General features: G+C 34.4%; 2 protein-coding genes and 1 long non-coding RNA gene across 16 annotated transcripts in view; 1 reads left to right on the top strand and 2 right to left on the bottom strand.

The window, feature by feature from the left end:
- The window catches only part of LOC123707121 (ras GTPase-activating protein raskol), a 113,170-nt gene extending 104,597 nt beyond the window's left edge, over positions 1 to 8,573 (top strand). For all 14 annotated transcript variants that reach the window (XM_045656922.1, XM_045656919.1, XM_045656918.1 and 11 more), the window contains 10 exons: positions 2 to 241; positions 1,110 to 1,309; positions 2,001 to 2,209; positions 2,499 to 2,611; positions 2,772 to 2,938; positions 3,315 to 3,554; positions 4,250 to 4,347; positions 4,610 to 6,578; positions 6,754 to 6,869; positions 7,167 to 8,573. In XM_045656922.1, coding sequence (XP_045512878.1) covers positions 2 to 241; positions 1,110 to 1,309; positions 2,001 to 2,209; positions 2,499 to 2,611; positions 2,772 to 2,938; positions 3,315 to 3,554; positions 4,250 to 4,347; positions 4,610 to 6,578; positions 6,754 to 6,869; positions 7,167 to 7,410 — 3,596 coding nt within the window. In that variant the 3' untranslated portion in view covers positions 7,411 to 8,573. The remainder of the gene's footprint in view (position 1; positions 242 to 1,109; positions 1,310 to 2,000; positions 2,210 to 2,498; positions 2,612 to 2,771; positions 2,939 to 3,314; positions 3,555 to 4,249; positions 4,348 to 4,609; positions 6,579 to 6,753; positions 6,870 to 7,166) is intronic.
- LOC123707122 lies at positions 2,063 to 3,766 on the bottom strand. Its single transcript, XR_006753459.1, has 3 exons — positions 3,637 to 3,766; positions 2,777 to 2,936; positions 2,063 to 2,193 (listed from the first exon to the last, which is right to left on the bottom strand). It is a non-coding gene; the product is annotated as an uncharacterized LOC123707122 (long non-coding RNA).
- A 133-nt stretch (positions 8,574 to 8,706) lies between the features above and the next one.
- On the bottom strand, positions 8,707 to 10,931 carry LOC123707123. The gene has a single exon (XM_045656932.1). The coding sequence runs from the start codon at positions 10,831 to 10,833 to the stop codon at positions 8,782 to 8,784; it is 2,052 nt and encodes a 683-aa protein (XP_045512888.1). The 5' UTR covers positions 10,834 to 10,931; the 3' UTR covers positions 8,707 to 8,781.
- Positions 10,932 to 23,132: the final 12,201 nt, after the last annotated feature.

A 23,132-nucleotide genomic window follows, 5' to 3' on the forward strand; every position in this document is an offset into this window, starting at 1 on the left:
GGCACAGTACGAATACCAGTTGACGACGTATCATCTCGTTACCTCAATGAGCGATGGTACCCAGTGAGTGAAGGCGATAAGCCTCAATCCCCCGGACGGTCACCTGCGCCTATACCCGCGTTACGTATAAAATGCCGTTACCAGTGTGTAGATGTACTGCCGTTGGACTGCTATGCACGATTCTTGGATTACCTTAAGAGGAATTATAGGCGGCTATGCGAGTATCTCGAGCCTGTTATTGGTGAGTTGATTTTGATAATTTTATATTATTTTTAATGAATATGAATTATATAAGTGTCATCTTTCAATACTGAACTTAAATTATTTATTAATATAGTTTTATCGTAATAAGCATAGTGTTTTAATTCGGTCAAAATGTATGACGGATAAAAGATTTTAATAATATATTGATTATTCTGTTCCGAATGACCATATGTATTCGTTTTAACGTTCAGGTAGAATAATTTTTGAAATGGTTATTATGGGTTACAATATTCTTTGGCAGATTACGTAAACAAGACAATAGAATTATGACATGGTCAACTAGCCGGAAAACTTGTCATTAGCTATTGTCTTAGAATTTCATTGTTGGGCCGGGGACAAAATAATTTGGTTATCAAGGTTCAACACAATAATGACAAAAAATATATTCTACACCTAAGGCAAATACTGCGACTATTTAAAAACGTTTTCTCAAAAGTCCCTTAGTGCGTGTAGATTTTTTATTCATATGCGATTGTCACCATTCCTTCATTGTATGAGGAAGTGCCTGTTGCGTAATTGAAAGCAACATTAAGAAAACACTTTTTAAACGGATTGAAGCTACATATAATACATAACTTCAATCCGTTTAAAAAGTGTTTTCTTAATGTGTAAAAGCTATGTTAACAAAAGACAATACTAGAAAGCAACATGACAAACAGCTAGAGTTTGAACGCCCAATCGAGCCTCACTATGATAATCAGTGACAATCAGCTAAGTAAAGCTTTACCAACTTCATGACATTGTTGAAAAATTTATAATTATTCTTTAACAAGGTTTTAGCAATAATAGAAGCGAAATATGCGAAAATGTTATTATAAAATACTCAATCAGTCAATCTCTTGCAGGTGTAAAAGCGAAGGAAGACATCGGTTGTGCCCTTGTACTTTGTATGGCGGGAGCTGGTTTGGCGCCGAGATATTTAGCTGATGTTGTTGCGTTAGATGTTCGAAGGACAGGAGACCATTCTCTGACATTCAGGGGTAATTCCCTTGCCACCAAGAGCATGGAAGCTTACTTGAAGCTCGTGGGAGATCAGTACTTACAAGTGAGTAACGTAGATTAAACATACAAACGAAAGTATATTTAGTTATATTATTTAAGATGGATATCAAAGTAAGATATGATTGCAAATGTAAATATCTAAACATTTTTTAAGTTTAAAAGAAAAATCAGTGGCGCTTCAACCTTCAGTCGGTTTCCTTGCGATGTTTTCTTTCGCCGTTCGAGCGAATGGTAAATGCGCACATAGAAAGGAAGTTCATTGGTGCATAGCCGGGAATCGAACCTACGACCACAAGGATGAGACGCACGGCCACTAGGCCAACACTGCTCTATGTTTCTCTCGCATAAGTTTTAGTTGACCATAAATACCATTTATTATACCTTTATTCTCCGTATAAAATTAATTTATTTGTTGATCGCGCCATACATACTGCTTGTTAATATTATTTTATAATTTGTTGCTATAACTCTTTCGTTCATCAGTTCATCATTTAATTTAATTTGTTTTCTACTTTTGAGTAGTTAACATATAAAAACGAAATTACTATTTATAAAAACAATGGTTTTTACATGTTTATTAAGCAATTATTATTTAATTTAATTATTAAGAATTTACTTAATTGTTAATTAAATCACAATAAAGTTACAGTTTATTTTCTGTTACAAAATCTAAACCCTCGTATTAATTTACATATACATCATAATAAATGAATAACCTTTCGTTAACCTTTCAGGACACACTAGGCGAAGCAGTATGCACGGCAGCGGGTCCGAGTGCGGTAGACTGCGAAGTAGACCCTCAAAGGGCGGGCAGCAGCGCAGCCTTAAGACGACAGCAAGCGGCGCTAAGGGACACAGTCACGTTGGCCTGGCGAGCTATCGCAGCCTCTGCGCCACGCTTTCCGCCTCCATTGCGGGACTGCTTCGCTACATTTAGAGAGAGGTAAGAGTTAGTTGCGTAGTGGTTAACGCACATGACGCAAACGCAGAAACACAAAATCTAACGAAGTTTTAATCCCGGCGAAAGAGTTATTGGTAAAACTTTTATAATCAAATTTAAAAAATATAAAGCAGAAACAGTGTTTTGTTTATTAGTTCAAATACCAATTAATTCGGTATTTTAAAATTTTATTAATTTTTGTTCGATGCCTTTTAATTACCGGAACTGCTAATGACCAATCCAAGGTAACAAAAATTGTTTTCTGTTAAAAATCTATTTCTTTTAATTCCAGGCTAATTGCGATGGGCAGAGAAGATATATCAGACAATCTCATCAGTGCATCAATATTTTTAAGATTTTTGTGCCCGGCCATACTGTCTCCCAGTCTTTTTGGAATTACTCATGGTGAGTTATAAATTATAATTAATTGCGATCGCATAAAATAATCAAAGTAAAAATAAAGACGAAGTACTTACTACTCCTAATAAATATACATAGAAAAATCTAAGGTCTTTAATAATAAATAATATTATGAAAAATAATACATATTTATCTTTAAATTCAGAATACCCGAACGAGCGTGCGGCGCGCAACCTGACGTTGGTCGCGAAAACTCTGCAGACCCTTGCGAATTTCACTCGGTTCCAGGGAAAGGAAGCTTTTATGGAGTTTCTCAATGACTTCTTAGAACAGGAGGCGCCCAATATGAAGGCGTTTTTGAGAGCTATATCTGTAAGTATTTTATATTGTTAAAATCAGTACTTTGTCTTCATAAAATAAAATACATATAAAAATACTATTTTTATTTTTGTTCGCAAATTCAAACATTACTTACAGTTAGTGAGATTTTATTTATATATTACAGCAAGTTTATTTATTTAACATTATGTTCTATGGTTGCTCTATCGATACCAAAATTTATCAAATAGATCTAGTACATTTTATAAAATAAACGTAATCGAATACTTCACATACATATTTATATAGATCGGTTTAGCGTAATTGATCATTTGTTATATTTTTTGACCCCAGTAAATATAATTTTACCAACAATCCGCCTTCGTATTATTTATCGATTAACTATACGCAAATACAATATTCTTCACAGACTCGACCTCAAGAACAACAAAATCAGCAGCAACAACAACAACAACAACAGCAGCAACAACATCAACAACAAGACAGTAAACGGAACTCGTCAACATCACAAGGGTCTGGGTGTGAGAATATAGCATCAGTAGAAGCTGATCCTGAATGGGCGCCCCACGTTGACCTTGGGAAGCAGTTGGCGACACTACATGGGTTGCTGGTTGATAGCCTACCTAAATTACCAACTGGGAGAACACAGGTATGTAAACTGCCTAAAACTACGTTTGGGTTTTCAAATTCGTTGTTGTAAACTTGTTTAAATAAAACTATTTGTTACTAACTTTTTTAAACAAGTTTTATAAAATTCTTCATTACTGAAGCTTGCGTTGGTGTTGCATATCTTCCCCTGACTTCGCAAAAGTTTTAAATATTTCATATATTTGCAATAAAAAATTAAATATGTCACCAAATTATGACAGTTAAACCCTTTTTAATATGGTCAAACTGTCATGCATACATGTTAATTTTTTTTTAAATCCCGGCGCTTAACTGCTGGATTTTTAACAGTTTTAGTTTTTAATTTATGTATATAAGTTGAAACTATCATGAGTGCGTTTTAACAATTCTTATAATTAAAATTTAAGATTTATAACTTGATACTTAAATAATATTTTTAGGTAAAATCATTATGATTATTTGTTATCGTTGTTTAACCACAATTCTGTACCAATACAATACCTATGCATAATTATTTCTTAGGTTTTCTTGAATCTTAACTTAGTATATTTTTTTATTTCTGTAATATTTCCAAGCATTAATCATATTCTAGTCCATTTTAGAGGCCATTTCAAAGGCTTCATCGACATTCAATGGTTTGAATATTGCGTTTTGTTTTGTCTATTTTAATTATTGTTATATATAGTGACATGTGTATATAATATGTGCCCTTTTCAGGAGCTTGACCCACTGAATGACATATTGGATGAGCTCAGCAAGAAGTTAGCGAACAATGACATTGGACCAACAACCCAAGTGGCTGATAATATTTTTAGGTAAGAATATTACTAGTAAATAATAAAGTACTATGCAGCCTTTGTAAGAGAATTCAAACGACTTTCGACCATCTACTTCACCTAGTTTAACGAAATTTGCACGCGATCGACCAGTTTGTACGTTGGGTGAGGTGTGATCGAGATAATATATTCATATTTTGTAAATAATTTATTTTACTAAGTATTACATTTAGTTACTGTCAACTTCTTAGTTTTATTAGAAATTTCGTCTTTTGCTAATTCATCAACATTATATTTTCAGGTTCAACGATCCCACTTGCAATACCCCAACGAAACAGAGCACCGAAAACGTTGTATCAAATGGTCCACTCAATAACTTTGCACACAGTTCACCTATTATGAACAAAAATGGCGTTCAGTTCAATATAAGTCCATCGAAATCGAACGCGGAAGAATCAAAGTACAAAGGATCTTTTGTGACTGTCACAAAATCGCCCAGTTTTAATCTACGATCAGCCACACTACCACGAAACGGTTACGGCTCAAGCCCTAACCAAAACGTCAATCCTGATAGATACAGCTCCCAATACAACAACCAGGAACATTGCGTTAACCTAAAAGTGGTACAAATCGGCTTCGGCTCGGACCAGTTCCCCAAAGGCATCAGTAACGGCTTAAACGAAAGTTTAGAAAGAAGGTACCAGGATAGATACAAGCCAAACAATTTCAACCAACAGCATTATAACTCCAATTATAGTACGGAACGATCCCCGAGTGGCGACAGCATCAATCATAATTATTGCGCTAATGAGATGCAGAATATTATGAAAGAAACCGCCACTTTAGACGAGCTATCAGACCTCTTGAAGTATGCGGACGATTCGGATATCGTCGACGAGAAAGTTATGAACAAGAAGAACATAGCACAATCCAAGTCTAATAATAATATTGTGAACGGAAGCAAAAATTCTTATACAAATAACGGTTCAAACGTGTCTATCAGCGGTTTGTCAAATGTCGCCAGCTCCGGTTACCAAAGCATCGCAACGTACAGCCAAAGCTCCAGTCCCATCGAAAACACTACACATCACCACCAGCCTTATGAAAACGGCGGTCAGCCCTTGAGCCGGTTCTCGCAGCTAAACTACCAAAAACAGAGAGACAAACAGTATTACGATAGTAAAAACGAGAAGTTCTACCCGAAGAGCCCAGTGCAGCAAAAAATTGAGTATGATATTCAAAAATATGGGATACAGAATTTCACCACGGCTGATAATGTACAAAATAATAAAAATTCAAGTTCAAAAGTAGCTCCATTAGTGTTCACCAACCCCGTCTACAATATGGAGGACAACCGACAGTCACAGGAAGCCAAAAAAAGTGAGAACAGAAACTCCAAGCGATGTCCATGTGGCTCATCCAGTTCATCGATCGATGAGGAGGGCTTGAGCACTGACAACGCGGAGACTAACTCTGAAGAGGGTTCTACCAACTTCAACGACGATGGTAGAAACTTTGACAAACAGAATCGCAACAATACCCACCGAAAACTCGCCAGAGATAATTGTAATTTTGAAGACGTCTATCAGAGGAGCAATCATAGCAACTCGCCTAGGATAAGGGACGACGAATCGTCCAGCAATTCGCCGAGTCTACGCAAAAGTAAGACGCGAATGCCCAGAACAAACCCTATGCTCTCTTACTCAACAAATCAAAACCAGAACCTGAAGCACTTCGGTCAGCGAGGCGAGTCTCTCTACGAAAGCAAGCCTCATCATATTTCCACAGACTCTGGCTACCCCATGAGCCGTTCAGATTCGAACGTCGAAGAGGTTAACAAAGAAATGTATCGTTTGCAAATATCGCGAAGCCAAAAAGCATTGTACAACATGGAGGCGAAGAATTCGCCTGAAAAGTTTGTGAATGACAATGCAGTTCAAGAGACGAACTATCCCCTGGATAGAGCGTATTCAGGGGCAAAGTTGTCAGGTAGTAGGTTAAATGAAGATATGGAGAGGCAGGAATATTATGCGATAAGAGAGAGACGGGAGTCGCCGTCTCGAGTGTTTAGCCGCGAGTCGCACTCCAGCGAGGCAAGTGAGAGGGTTCCGGTGCGTTGTGAGAGGGAACTGCCAGTAAGGGACAAGCTTCAACGGCGGCTTAGCTTAGAGTCAGCGAGGGAATTAACAGATAGTTCAGATGAGTTGGATGACACCTTGTATAGCACAACAGGTCGGAGACGCAGCAAACATCACAGAACTATCGAACAGGTGAGCATACCTCCCTCCTCAAATACTCACTATAAGCTAACAGATGTATTGCCCTTCATTACCTGCCTGCATACTAATAAATTCCACGTAAAAATGTCAACTAATAGAGGCTTCATTGGTAATTTCATTGGAATTTTTTAACATATAAAAGTAAAAAAAATATTTTTTCTTTCAGTATGAACGTGAAATCGAGAGATTGAAATGTTCCGTAGAGCTGTTACGAGGGCGATTAGGTCCCACAGAGTCCGGACAAGATCACACGGATGCAAAGATGAAGGCAATAATATCCAGGTAACTTCCCTAACATAATTTTCGGAAAATACAACTTGGTTTGTCTCAATGTTTTATAAAAAGAAAACATTTTGATAGTTGCAGGCTTGTACTAATTTTTACAATTTTTTTGTAGTAGTAGTATAGTTAAATTCTACATAATCTTCATGGCAGTATTAAAAAAATATGTGCTGCCACTTTGAATATCCTTAACTATATTAGGGCATTATGACTTTGAATACCAAGATTTAATTTGGTTATTTATTGTCTCATATTCGTATTATGTAATAAATAAAAATCGAATGTTTGCAATTACAGATTAATCTGCGTAGAAGAAGAACTAAGGCGGGAACAGCGCAAAATGGCGGCCGCACTATCTCACAAACAGAGGGTAATAGAGGCGCAGGAGCATCGAATAGCCGCACTAGACGAGGCCAACACACGCCTTTTGTCAGCGTTAGTACATTTACAACAGAGGGCGCCACACACACCCACACACAACACACACAACACACACAATAACTCACACTCGCCGCACTCACACCAAGAACTTCAAATATAATCTTATAAAGTACACCGTATTTTGCATTTTCAAACGTAAATTTTTCATCTGTAAATTTAATTTCGAATATAATTTATTTATATGTTTTCTCGTACATTTTAGTATATGTATATTATTAAAATACTTCAAAGCTTTTGACCTCTTTCGTTATCGATAAGTACATATATTTGTTAATTATCTATAGTCATTATAATATTAGTGCTTCATCGAGTATAAAAATAAATAAATAAAATGGTTTTATAATAAAAAATAATCTATAGTTTACCAAAGATGGCAAAAGAGGTCGCTAATTCGTTTTTTAAGGGCATTTTCAAAGATTCATGTGACTTTCACTTTTACATAGCGATTGGTAGATTCTAAAATATGCACAAATAAACGAACAAACTTATTTAAATGCATTTCTAATTATGTTGTATTGAATATTGTTATTTTTAAAAATCTTTAATCACAATTGTTTTGCCATTTTTGTTTTGTTACATTAGTTTTAATGAGTTATGCTTTAAATCAATTTCGTTTATCAGTATTCTGTATAATTCTGGTTTCAAGTGACATTTCTATAATGATACCAAAGACAATGAATCCCTAAGGCTATGTACGCACTGACGGGGGATTTCCTATTAAATACAGGTTTAATCTCTCCTTAATATTTCCATGGTGGCACTTGAAGGTTCTATGATTAAGTGGCAATATCTTGCAATAATACTTCTAAATAAATTTTAAGTCCCAGAAATACTTTAATTAGCTATCCTATCACCCCAAATAAAATACGCGTTCAGGCGCTGATTTTATCACCGTAGCATGCTTTAGCTTTTATCCCTCCCGTCAGTATATACGTAATCTAACTAGAGTGAAGTGGGTATACTGCGATTCTCTAGATTTAATGTGTTATAGATTTTATAAGACTTGTATTATAAGTATGAATAATGTAGTCGGTATTGGATAGAAGAGAAATATTTTTAATACCTATGAGTATTATGTGTGTATTAGACAGGACAAATAAATTTCACATTTTGGAAATGTATTAAATTATATAAAACCGTTTGGATTTGCAATCGATAGAAACAACTTGGTTGTTCCATAATTAATTTTTAAGCCATAATTTTTTTGTAAATATACCTATATAGGTATATAATTATATCTTTACTTATCACATTAAATTATGAATTAAATACATTTTTTAATTTGCCACTCCACTAATAAATTAATATACCAAACATACGTAGGTTATTGTTTTAAGTTAAATTTATCAAGTATCGAAAGACACTGTAAAAAGTTAAAAGAAAAAAAATTATTCCACAATTTGAAATCTACATATAATTTTCATTTGTTACTATAAAAGGAGGCGTAAAAAAGGAGTAATACACTAAATTTTTACTCCTCTGGTTCGATTCCGGCTGGCAAACATATGTATCGCTTTTTCGCTATGTTATATTTACGTTCTATCGCCTCTCTAGAACTGTATGGGTGCATTAACTGCAAATCTTCTATCCGACTGAACAAATACGAAAAGAATATTTCCCGAAATTTCTTGTCAGGAAACTGTGCTTGGTTCATCGTTGGCCAAAGCATATTATTAACATTAGCCAGTGATCTGAACAGTTGTAACTTGTACCTATGAGTAAACTTACGGAACTTATCATTCAATGCCTGTTTATGTACCCATGTCGTGTGCCCTGCGTATAGTGGATCCCTAGGTGTGTCAACGTGACCGAAACCCTTTGCTGCTAATGTTAAAAACATCTGCCAATAAATTGAACTCTGACGCAGGTATTCCTTCTTGTCTGCTGCTGTGTATGGACCGAAGATTCTATAGCGCATCCATTCTTTTAACTCTGGAACGAGATGTATATCAGGCAATCTAGCCGCTATATTGATTTTTCTCATTTGTCGCAGGGCACACCGTAAATAATCTTCAGGTTTAGGACTTTGTCCTAAACACGTGGCTGAAGATCTCTTGGTTTTCTTCTTCTTTTTTTCTTTCTTTGCTATACTGTTAGGATCAGGAACACACAAAGCGCTGTCAGTTTCCCAAATTCGTTTAAATTCCTTCTCGACATGAAGATGTTTCTCGTCCAAGTCATAAATTGTTTCGTAGTTAAATTTATAAGGTGCGTGACGCGTGGGTTTTTGGAAAAATGGTAATTCTTCTGCTGGGAATACTCCTTCATTACCGTAGTCGAAGTGATGACCGCAGTGACATTTAGTACGTTTAACATAATCAAGCGCTACCGATTGCCATTTATGAAGACACTCGCAAGGTTGAGACTTAGGCGGAGGTGGCCATCCTCTAATGCCGCTGTTAATGTTAATACATTCCCCTCCAATATAACGATAACCACCATGTATAAGTTCACCCATAGCGGGTAATATGGTGACGTTTGCTAGCACGAACACCGGCTTCCCATTTATTAGGTGCACCCCAGTGATCATGTATTGAGAATTCCATATACCAGTACTAGGTGAATTAACTTTCTTTCTACCACGACCACGTTTTGGTCTACTCATACTAATACCGTAGGTTTTTTTCACTTCAGTCACACTGAACTTTGATCCCCCTCTTGTTTTGTGATGTCGACTCGTTCGTGTTACTGTTTTCATTGTGACTGCGGTTATAGATGAGTGTGGTTCTATATTCATTACTCCTGCCATTCTATCACAACAAGCACGTGGAATTCTCTTCTTTCGAGGCGGTGGTGGAGGAGCAGGTGGTGGTGGTCTCAAGATCGGAGGTTCTTCCTCGTACGGCTCATTCAAATCTTCTAAATTTGGAAGGGGTTTGGGCTTAAAAGGTTTCCTTTTTGGTGGTGAGTAAAGAACTGCGATCATATCTTGCAAGTATGGCGATTTTAGTTCAGGTTTTGATTTGGGTTTAGGCTTTTCTTTACTTTTCTTCTTTTCAGGGTCCGCTTGAAAACGTTTCTTTAGTAACTCTAAGAGATTGTTCAGCCCTAAGTAAAGTATGGCCGAAAGCATTAGTCTTGCATTAAGGGCATATGATAGCTGCTTGCCATCAATGGGATGTCCATAGGTCACGTAAAAAAGTTGAGCTAGCGTTTCTTTTGGATCCTTACGGCCAAGGTAAAGACAATTCATGAGGTCGCCTTCATTTGGGCGCGGATAAAGACCTAAACGTCTCATCACGTCGGCACTGCGGACTGGCTTTCCTTCAAGAAGATCTTGATAGATGGAAAATTCTAGAGAATCTAAAGCTTCTCTTTGGGGTACGCTTAAAGCTTGGTACCACCTGGGACCGATCATGTCTCTAATGATCTTTAAAATTTTCTTGTCCCTCCGTTTGCGCAATTCCTTCAACTCTTGCATAAAGACCTGCCGTTCTTTTGTCTGTTTAGAGTAGACGACTTGTAGCCGCCGCTGTGCGCGCTCTTCATAGCTTGTTTCGGGACCGTGTTCCCCGGCAACCATCTTGATTAAAAATTCTTTATATCAAAGGAAAAAACTACAATTTAGAAAAAAAAACTTTAATCACAATACAACATTTGTATATTACATAAAAAAAGAATAAAAATGACATTTTATTGTTTTTTAATTACATGTAAATAGTCTGATGCAAAAAGGTTAATATAATTTTTAATACAATTCATTCAATAATTTCTTACCATTACATGTTAATTATTAAATTAGGTATTGGAATTAAGGTAACTTTTAAACATACACCAAATTGGTGGTCGAAGTCTGTTCAGCGGTGTAAGCGTAAAGAAATCTTTGCGAAAATGAATAACACTTTTACTGTCAGAGGGTTGTAGCGCCACCTCTTGTCGAATAGGCATACTATAAACAACGTGTTCTTTTATTGGATATTCTATTGAAGGTATAATTAATAGATTCCAATAACTAATAAGTGACGTTCCAATAACCAAATATTTTACTTAGTTAATAGACCTACAAACAAGTTAAGGTGAGATCTTTTTATTAGTTCGACTATTGGTCACAGTTTAGGAGAGAGGCGCTTTTGTCGCCATTTCGTACTAACATTTCATTGTATATATGAATTATGATCCGAATCCCGAAAACTAAAATCGCATTACATTTAGGAAAAATACATCCTACAACGTCACCGTTTCCATAAATCACTACAAAATTAACATGTAACGGTGTGATAAGACGAAACAATTTGTTAGTCATGCGGGGGTCTGACGCGCGGAGATCAGCTGGTCGTAACTCGGCCGGTCCACGACCCCAGGGGGTGAACGACATTCGGTAACTCATTCATACGCGAATTCATCTCAATATTTAAGTCCTATATCCGGAAAACATCACTCATACAAGGATAGCTGAGGATGTCGCGAAATGGTAATGGGATCTTATAAGAAATTCTTATTGTCATTCAACTTTGCATCTGCATCCGTGTCGTAGCCTGGTAATCGTATAACATCAAATTTTCTCCTGTTACTAACCAAGTTATATTGTATAAATCCGATTCTTTTAAAAAAAATTCCCTGCGAAATCTGGACAATTGTTTAAGCTATCCTAATTTGAGAGAGATCATGTAAAGCTAATTATTAAATTTCCGTAACCTCTAGATGAGACTCAAACCTCAATCCAGATTTCAGACTTTTTTAGGTCTTATGTGTCTACCTATTCGAAATATTCATGACGGCGTGTAAGTTACAGTGAGAACTACCAAGATACGAAGGTGGTATATATATAGCTAAAAGTAGCTTCGTAATACGTAAAGGATACGTGTAATATTTCCTATTAAATTATTATTTTACTAACGTAACTGAATTTATTATATGCATGCAATACGAATTATTGTAAATATCGTTATATATATAAAGTCTTTATTCATAAAGGCATTGACCCTACTTTCTTGCATTTCTAGATAGTATCTAGCATATTGCCTAGGCAGGGCTGGTGACTGCGCTAGCGACGTTCACTTTCCACGTGTCAGGAAGTGTCTAAAGGCACTTTCACTCCATTCAAGATCTGTCGTTCCGCCAATGCTATTTTTACAATAACTCATACGCATACGTATTTCATTGCCTATTATTTTTTATGAAGGATTATATAGATTGGCTTTACATACTACAGAAAGGTTTTTTAAATTCATGATGATAAATGATTTATGTTTTGTACAGCTTTAATTTCCCTGCGTAACTTTATTACTGGATGAGTAAGGTTACATTTTAAATATTGTTCAAAAACTCAACCACGGAAGACGACGCAAGTCATCCAAGTTTGTTATTTTTGTTATTGTATATCTTAACCTGAAAGCATAATTATACAAACATTTTATAAATGACAATACGATCAATCGATTCGGTTCACTGCTTTTTTCAGTATTTACAGGCATCAATTCGACAGAGGGTTCATTGACCGAGCTCTTATCTGTGTGAAGAATGTGAGTATGTGTGTATGTTGCGCTTGCGTCTATTCTGTACGTATTTACATGCACTCGTAAGTGCACGTTATTATGCAACACACGGGGCGGATAAGTGTATTATCGTATATCAAAAATGTTTATTTATAAAGTTTAACCACTTGTTTGAATTAAGTAGCCTCTTAAGCCGAATTTAAATATTTGAAAAGGAATGTGTATCATGACTAAATAACGTGTATAATAGTGAGTCAGAAGGAAGAAATATACTACTCCAATGTCTTCATACAAAATTAATCGTATCAAAATACTAAATTATGAAACCATTTTCGTGGTTTTTTGATAACACAATGCGTATTACTCATATTATAATAATTGTTTTAGTTTGAATGAGACAGAGTGCCGTGACCGTGGTTCTAAGACTTGTACCATATTTCAAATGATGCTGACATAAAAATATAAATATGACGAGCCTTCAAACTTTAATCATTTCCCCAGAGCAATACGACTACTGATATCACAGGATACACCTAGTCATATAAATATACCTGATTGGGTTTTATATAATTGTTAGGGGCTGAAACTTAGTAATTGTGGAAAATTTAAATTTACTTGCCCAAAACTCATTTAAGCGCTTAAAGGCGCGGATACATTTTACATTAATTAAATTGTAAGTATATAAATTGATGTTGATGGAACAGGTGGTTCCTTTCATCTGAAAGGATCAAATGCTTCACGGCAATTAAAAAAAACAAAAGCCTAAAATCTGTTCTTTGAGAAATAGTTGTAGGGAGGCGATGCCCAAATATTGGGTGAACAACCTCTTAATGCTTAGCGGAGACATTTTATTTTTATCCAAACATATCTGTTTGCCCCTGAGTAGGTTTAAACATAGTTAAATGAATTAGAGAAGTAATATTATCAACAGTTTTGAACACTTACAGTTTCATCATAAGAACGCGGCAGCAAACTCAAAGGCCTAAGAAGTACTCGAGACGATTTTTATAGGTACAGCCAACCTGGTATTGAGTAGCAGAAAATCTAGTTAAGTCCCCTTCATATTTACTTATATGACTTAAAAAATACTGTGTAGCGGTGTTATAAGTAGTCGCAGATAATATATATGTTATTGGTTCTAAACGGACAATGGAGATAAATAGTACAGCAAATGTTAGATTCGATTATGGTATTCTCAGTGCTGAATGGTATTCTCAACGAGGTTAGAGCAGAGCAAGTTTGGGAAATCGAAAAAGATTTAGTAATTCTTAAATTAACATTAAAAATGAAGTTGCTGGTGCAATGCCAGAGATAACAGGGACAACTATGATATGAGCCAAAACTAATAATATGTTAAATTCTTAGATAATTTATTCAAATAATAAATAAATCTGTGAAAAGTAATATCAAAAAATCGAAAAGCTAAAATTAAGAATTAGGTAGGTACGACTACATTGGCAATCTATACCAAGCCCAGAATCACTCCAGGTGTCCAAGAGGGAAATATAGATAATAATATTATAAATTCTAATTAAGAACCACCATCTTTCCAATTGGTTGAATTTTAATACATATTCTTAATTAAAGGTTATAGTAATTTAATATTCAGAATACCCAATATAAAAAATACCGTGCTTCTAAATTAATCACTATCCATATTTTTATAAATAAATGGGAATGGTATAGCGATATTATTTTGATTTCTTTTTACCAGACGCAGTGAAAAGACGTTTCTTGCAACGCCTTTCTTAAACTTTCAACGCTTCAAAAAATATTTATATTATTCATCACTGAAAAAGCGCTAAAATATTTTGCAATATTTTAGCGGGCGATGATCTCGATATCTTTTATTTTTGTTAGTGTTGAGTTAGATAACGGACGATAATAACCTTCTTAAATGAATATTGCATGTAAAGTGTGTAAGTAAATAACTGTCCTCTTAAAATACAACACAAATACAAACATATTAGATTATATAAAAAGTTTTGGTTTTTACTAAATATATTGAAATACAGCCTTACCTTTAGCCACCTTTGCATCGGGGCTACATATTTATTTTTATTTTAGTCAAGAATCATTAGACCAATATACGTACACATATACATATACATAGATCGTTTTGATTATAAGTAACTATTATGAATGGACATTATTTTATTATTCCTTTTGCAGCAGGCACTACTTCAGCCTACATAGCAGACTATTTTACCAAGCACACAATATGTCTGTCACAAAGAAAATAACTATATTTTTTTTACTAATAAACCTATGTAAAAAAGGAAAGTCTTCATGGTACGCTTATAATATATAATAGGTAAGTATCGATAGCGGTCATGACAGTATTATTATCAGTCTAATTATGGCAGGGCAACGACTGAGTCAAGGGTACGTTCACTCGGTCCCAAGTTCAAAGGTCATGGAGGTCATGAAAATGCTGAAATTCGGCAGTGGCCGTGAACCTTACGATCGATCGCAGACTATTTATGACTTGGCTAATGCTTCCTGTCTCGTCAAAGAAGTCTACGCCAGACGAATCGTCAATTATATTTATTTACTCTTATTAGGTAAGTAATGTTACCAAGAATTTATAACATGCAATTTGCGTTTTTTACCTTTGTCATCTAAGAATTAACGCCGTTCTCATGCACAGTTTAGTAGAACGAAATAACCAAAGAGAGAACTGCATTTAAAGAGTATGATGCTAAAAAACCAACGCAGATATATACTTCTTTGGGTTGCCACTATCATGACGTCTACGCCACCACGTGGTAAACAGTTTGCGAGATTAGACGCCGCATCAAGATAGAAGTAGATTTTCTATGCCAGAAGAGTAATACGTTACGGATTTTTAATTAAGCTTACCTTAGGATTTAAAATAGCGTTGATGCGACGTGACTGCCATATTATTAAAAACAATGTTTTTTAAGAATTTAATATAATGACGTTATTTTTACGCACTTTTGATATTTGTGATTCTCGGTGATTTGTATGCTATAATTCCTAGATTTAATTATTCCTTTTCAATTTATAGATTCAAGATAATACAAAACCTTAACCGCAATATGGTGACAATAAATGATTTCTTTTCCGTTTCCTACATTGCAGTTCGCGGTTGTGTGAGTGAGAAAGCGTATGTGTGCGTGCAGGATCGCGTTACAGCTGAAACAGGGGGCGCCTGCCGAAAACTGAGTTCGACGACCCGGTCAGGAGCACGGCCATGTAGCGCGCTTAACACTACTTAATCTTTTGTCTGTCTATAATACAGGCTAATGGACAGGCTAATTTGCTATTGAGAAAACCCTGCCTCTAGTAATATTTCATATGAACTCACATTGTTCACGTATTTGGGCTGTGTCAGTTGAAACTAATTTTTAAATATTACAAAAAAAGGTAAAATAACAAAAAATACACACCAAAATGGGTCACGAAATTTATTAATAATATAACTTTTTGATTTCTTTGCATTTTCAAAACACCACAAAGTAGTTAGTAGTTTTAATTATTACCGCAAGTTAATTTTACATTATTTTAAAACGATGTTATTATTGTAAGAAGTATTCATGTATAAAATGAATAAAAACATAAGATCGTATATTCAATAATTCTTCAGACGATACGTAGACATACAGTCGGCGGCTCAAGGTCTTATCAAAGTATCAATAGCGTTCAAGTCACGCACACCGCTCGGTGATATATTTGGTGACATTGAACCGAGTCCATTGCCAACGACCTCACTCCTTGGGGAAGCTCCGCGGTTTGCGTAATCGTTGTGTACGCACGCACACATGCGCGACCAGTCAATGCAAACTGTAAAAAGGTTTTAGCCTTTACTCTTTATGCCTTAAAGGATATTGGGGCTGGCATAAAGGATAGCCTTGAGCGTCTTAAGTACCTTAAATATAACTTATTATTACATACTTACTGAGATTTTAAGACGCATATCCGTCGTCATTCGATACAATTTGTTAAATTTTCGACGTATAATTTTATACGAGTACTATATTTTATCATGGGTTAACTATTTTGATTTAATAAAAAGTTTACAACTAAATAAATATAGAGATTTTTAATCTAGTATTAAAAAAGTACAAATGTTAATTTAGTGAATTTTGAAATGGAAGTCCTGAACCTTGCATTTTATAAGCTTCATGTTTCATTATTTTTGCCAACCTACATAGTGGTGGATATTCCGACACGTAAGGAGCTCCTAACCTTGAGGTCGTAAGTAGGTACGAACCATGGTTCTTTACGTATGGATTTTAACTTCTATACTTAAAATCAATTTTTAGGCACAGATAACTTGCCATAAAATTCTATTATTTTAATTAGGACTCCCGATGAAGAACTCAATATGAGTACTCATATTGAAATGTATGATGAGTACCAAATGAATTTTGGTATTTTTATTCTACAGTAACAATAAAGAATTATAAAAATTAACAATGTCTATCCGCCATCTCAGTGTGCCATTGCACGTGTATAATATATGGATATGTAAAAAAATAGCGGTATAATTATGGCTGTTGTTCTGGTGAACGTAAATTAAATTAAATTTTGGAAAACTGTGCTTGTGTTTTCCTGTTGTTTATTTAAATTTGTAAAATTATACATAGTAACGATATTAAAGTTTCTTTTTAGATTAAGACAAATGAATAGTATTCTTTATTGCTTTTCTTAATTTTTTGATTGTTAAACTCACTCTCTTGTTCGAGGAGTTCTCAATTCAACTCTTTATCTCTTTGTAAACGTCTGCAAATTTATAGTCAGATTAATATTATAACCCTTGTATGAGAAGTTCTTTTAGAACTAACTCCTACATAACAATAAACCGCCTTTACTACTATATATAGTCGTATCCGGAAAAACTATATTCTAGTGACTATATTCTACCAATATATACGAGGATGCCGGCTTAAGAGCAAAGCTCTCATTGACGTGTTCGTCGAGAGGCCTCTGTCAACGTTTACATAGACAAAGGGCATCGCCTTTAATTACTTTCTTTGCAAATAGCCAGCATTATATTTTAGTGTCATCGCTATCGTCTCATACTCCAAATATAAATACGTTTAATCGTGATATAAAAGGCAAAATATTATAATGTAATTTATCCGGCGGATCGGAGCACCACCGCAACTTGAGGAAATATATTCTCACTATGTTTAAATGTAGATTTTGTATATTTCTTCGTTGCAAAAAATACAGAATAATTAAAACAATAAGAAGGGCAACAGAGGGCCATATCTCTTTCGAGCGATCTCTTCCAGGCAACTACTATAAGGAATTTTTTTATAAGGTGAGCGCAAGAAGTGCGAAACTATGTATACAATTACTTAGACATAAGAATGGAATAAAACAAAGCAATTATAACATATAGTTATTAAAAAAGGGTTTTTGACTCGCCATTCTTTCAGTTAGTTCAGTTAGTACGAAATAAAGGGATACGGTGTGTGCACCATTACAAATACAAAGAAAATGGTATATTATATATGCTTTCATGGTTTGAAATATTTTTTTTCTTTGCTGATTACACCGTTTACGTTTGAACATTCTCACACGAACGATATGCCACACGTGTTTATAAATATTGACATTCGATGCATTGTCTTTATAAAGGTCAAAGACATGGCTATTTAGAAGGATCAACATGATTATAAATCCGCAAAAAGTTACTTGCAAAGAGTTCGGTGCAAATCTCCTTAAAAATAGCTCTCAGTCCCACAAGATCCAAGATTAAGAATAGGGAAGCGGAAAAACCATAGCACATGTGGTTCGCCTGATTGGGGGTCCGATCCTGGCGGAAGGGTCCCGTAGGAGTCAGGCGGGGCGGTCGGCGCGAAGTGGGCCGGTCAGTCACCGTTCTGCCGTAGCGTTGTGCGCTCGTCAATGCCCCGTTCGTCGCTTCGAGCGTATGTTTATGTACTTTTCATAATTTCCTCGGATACCAGTGGATTGTGAACGTTTCTGTGTAAAGTGAGTGACTTGTTGTGGATTTTTAAGGATTTTCATGGTGATGCTGGTTGCTGCTGCTGTATAAAACGTAGAGGTTGTTATTTAATTGCAATTTTACGTGACATTTGGTACTTAGAAATTAGTATAAGCTAGCTAATATATTTTTGATGGAGAAAATTAGGCTGCTCAATACATTTACACGTTATTATAATTTATAAAGTGATTCCATTATAAATTATAGTAACGTTTTAAATAAAATATAATATTTAATAGTAAGCTTTATAATAATTTATAAAAAGCCACTTATGTGAAGACATATAGTTGCATGGTATAGATACTCTACTTTACGGATTTATAGAATATGTCTGAGTCACTCGTTAATTTTTCCCAGATTCTATAATAATCAAATTTTCACTTGAAAATGCGCGTATTAGATTTATGTAGAATAACGTTTCATTAGCATTGACAAGTGATAACATAAAGGCGAAGATTTTTTTTTCAATTTGTATAGTTAAAACTTAAAATTTAAAAAAAAATATAAAAATACACTGGTACGGAATTCATGCTGGTACATTCGCTCCTAAACGGCTACTAATATGAACTTTATAATTATGTTACATGCTTTTACATGTGGTGTTATATAATTTCTTTTTTTAAATACTTGTCAATAATATAGTCTACGCATGTACACATAAACAAGGATGGTAACAATAACCCAACTAAAAAGGCTTGTCTTTAGGTTTCTTAAAATCTGTATTTCCCGCAGGTTCCCACCCGCATTATCTTCACTCCCCTCTTACAGAGATGAAGGAAAAAGGCTGAACGGATACAAGTATCGACTAAATATAAAAATGTAAGTACATTTCTTTAGAAAACCTGCGTGGATGCTGGAGCTTGTTTATAGTTAATTAGAGAATTTTGAATAAACTATAAATAATCGAGTACTTTAACATTATATTTATTAGGTATACCAAAAAATTCACAGTCCTTTCGAAATACATTTTCGTACTATATAAAACCTATTTCTAAACAACAAAAAAAAATTTTTTCACCAACCAGTACAAAATTAAGAGACACAATACCTTGAATTTAAGTTTTACATTCACTTTGTTTTATATTATGGATAAAAATGAAACTTATTAATTACTATTAATGTATTACAAAATTTACTTTTACTCCCCGATTATGAATAAAAATCTTAATAAAATTTCAATAAATTGTATATAATTCTGTAATAATAGCTTGGAGACTTTAAATTTTAGTAACCTCCCTGTAAAATTCCTCTTACCTCACAAAAGTATTATTAGTTTTGCTTATTCATTGCTAGATTTTCTCGTTTAAAAAAAATCTAAAAAATAGAAATTCGGACGAGTATAATGACATCCGCCCTCGCAAATAGTGCCGGAAATGCGACAATGCTTGTTAGGACATTGTCCTGAAAAAGGTATCGTTTTACAATTTTACAAATTAAATGTAATTATAATGAAATACTTAATCAAATTGTAACAAGGAAATGGCTAAATATGGATGTATAAAAGTGAAATGCATTGATGCAATCGCACGCTCTCGTTTTAGATATTATTCAAGCTATAAATGAGCATTAAACAAAATGATTCCGCGAAACACATTAAATTTGTATTTCGTGGTGGCTATTTTGCTCCGTATTATAATGGGTTACAGTTTATTATTGTTTTTATGGAGTGTATTGTGCCAGCCATAATGCACGGTAGTTTACGAGGTCTTTCACCCTCATTATATAGGTCAGTTAGATTAGCACTGTGCCTTCGTCGCTACTTGCCTCGCTTTTACATGATTAGTTCGGTCAATGAAGTGAAAGTTATGTCATGCAATGGGTCCTAGTCATATGCACGTAAGTATAGGAGGTTTCTTCTTTTAGAACGGGACCTTTGTTAATTAATGAAGAAATCTTTTTTTAAACATCTGAACAGAGATTTTTTTATCGAATTTCTTCGCTTACATACTCAATTTCACCCAACAAGCCTTAAACTCGCTTAAGTCTCCAATAATCCTTTTATATTATGTAGACGTCTTGTCTCAAATCATGGCACAGCTAATCAATAGTTTTAAATATGTTGAGTAGGTACGAATGTACTGCGGTGGCTTGATGAGGGTTGATTTATAGCTTAGCAAATTGAAGTTTTTGAAACCTACCCGCGCGCTCTAGATTTTCGGGAGGTCAGTGTCCGATCGTGAACTCTGCAATTCGATCGTTCTGCGTCATATTTAAGGCCTCAGGTTCCCGAAAAAACATGAAATATGTAACCGGGAGGAAACCAAGTTATGTTAACGGTACTCAATGTTTAAAGTTTATAAAACTTATACATACATTTTTATCGAATTATACGTCGTCAATTTAAAATTTTGACATTTTTTGTAGATAGCTATTCCGATGTTAACGTAGTAAGTCATTATTAATTTAAAGGAATTAAGATAAACAGTAATAAATAATTAACTTGGGGTTTTTTTATATTAATAAATTGTAGAAAAAAATCATTAGACTATCAATCTATCTGTCCATAAATGATCGTGGAAGAAATGAAAGAAGCGGGCATATTTAATATATTTATTAAAATTTAAATGTCCGGTATATTATAAATTAAATAGGTCATCTTTGGGTGCCATTTCGTGCCGAACGAGTTTCCAAAGGGGAAAGCGTCGTTTTTGAAAGCTTCAAAAAATCCGGTTTTGCAGTTTTGAATTAAGGATTAATTTAATTAGTATACCATGTAGGGTAAATGAAATTGATACGTTTCAAATTTTGAGTGACATTCACATTGATATTTAATGCAGTTTTGAAGTAAGGTTTCAGAAGGGAAGGGTCTATAGTTGAGAGAGCCGAATTCCTTTCGTTCATTGCAAAAATTTGCATTTGAAACATTTTATTTTGCGCATTAAAATTTTTGTACTGTAACTTAGGGGACGCATGAAATACAGGAATTTCATATGTAAAATAAGCCATTATACATATTTACTGCTCAGGCTTCCCAGGGCATTGCAATTGTTTTTTTTTTAATACAAAAAACGTAAATCACATTGCATTTTTGGCTTCGTGCTAATTTCAATTAAAATTACTATAGAGATGCACCAACGCAGCTGCCTCAGCCACTTAACCTTATTCGTTATAACGCACACAATTTACGGATGCCAGTTATTGTTAACTGCAGTAAGGATGTAGAGTAATTTTGTAGTTCGCCGGTTAATAGCAGAGCGGTCTGCGCATAGGCAAAAGGGAAAGTATTGGCTTCCTGCTTGGACTTGTACGCGGAAGCGTTTAGTTGGTACTATGTATATGCACTTCGCATATATCTTGTAATAAATTTATCAATGTACATCATATTTGTATTGTATGTCAGTAACATGGCTTGTTAATATTCTAAACTTTTTAAACTTTACAAGTGAAGATATCACTTTTATATATTTTTCTTAAAACGCCACCTCAAAAGACACCTAACTTTTGAATGTAGGTTTAATATTAATTATAAGCTTTAGATTTCAGTCAATTTTATCTCAAATACCTTAAATTTTTACTCTTATAATTACATTAAATTCTATGTTTGAAATAAATCAAGCAAAAGTCAATTATTTTTGGCCAAGTGTTTAACATCACCGATTGCCTTTCTGATTAACTTTCTTGGTAGTTTTACTACGCCACAATTTCAGTTTAATACATAATAAATAAATTAAAACACTAACGGTGATTTTAAGACCTCCGTATAACTCAATTGTTGTCAGTTGAATAAATTGCGGATAGTATAGATTTACTTACGTTGATACCAATATTTAAAAAAAAAAACACGGATGGAGCTGTCAAACAGTACTACGCTCAGTTGATTTCACTGTTTAACCGATTCCTGAGTTTTTCGTAATTCAGTAGAATCGCTGCAATGTTTTTTTAGAAATAGAATCCGCTAAGTTTTTGGAAGAAATTTCACTTATTGTATTATAACACTGTCCATTTGCGTTTATAATGTAAAACATTTTTAAACAAATTTTAAATAGAACCTGGAAGCGATGAGCGATTATACCTACATTTACCTACATAAAACTACATTTATACAAATATATTTTATATAACTCAGGAAAATTAGTTAAAGTTTTTATTTTAGTATGTTTGCTATACGCGGCAACCGAAATACATGTTATTTTGTGTCAAAAATCGAATTAATAAAATCCTTGTAATGTGATGCTACTTAAATACACACTTCTCTTTAACAAAAAATTATAACGTTTATTTTAATCATCACTGAATTCTGTTGAAATTTAACATAAGCGATAAAACCATATGTATATATAGTACTGTAATCTAGTCGGTCTAGCCTTACGGAATGTGATTCCCAATCTTTGGGACCTGGGCTGTTAAGCAATTGATATATTTATCTGTGTCCAACAAATACTTCCTCATACGGAACTAAAGTAA

This window comes from Pieris brassicae, chromosome 3 (genome assembly GCF_905147105.1).
Source record: "Pieris brassicae chromosome 3, ilPieBrab1.1, whole genome shotgun sequence".
Lineage (NCBI taxonomy): Eukaryota > Metazoa > Arthropoda > Insecta > Lepidoptera > Pieridae > Pieris > Pieris brassicae.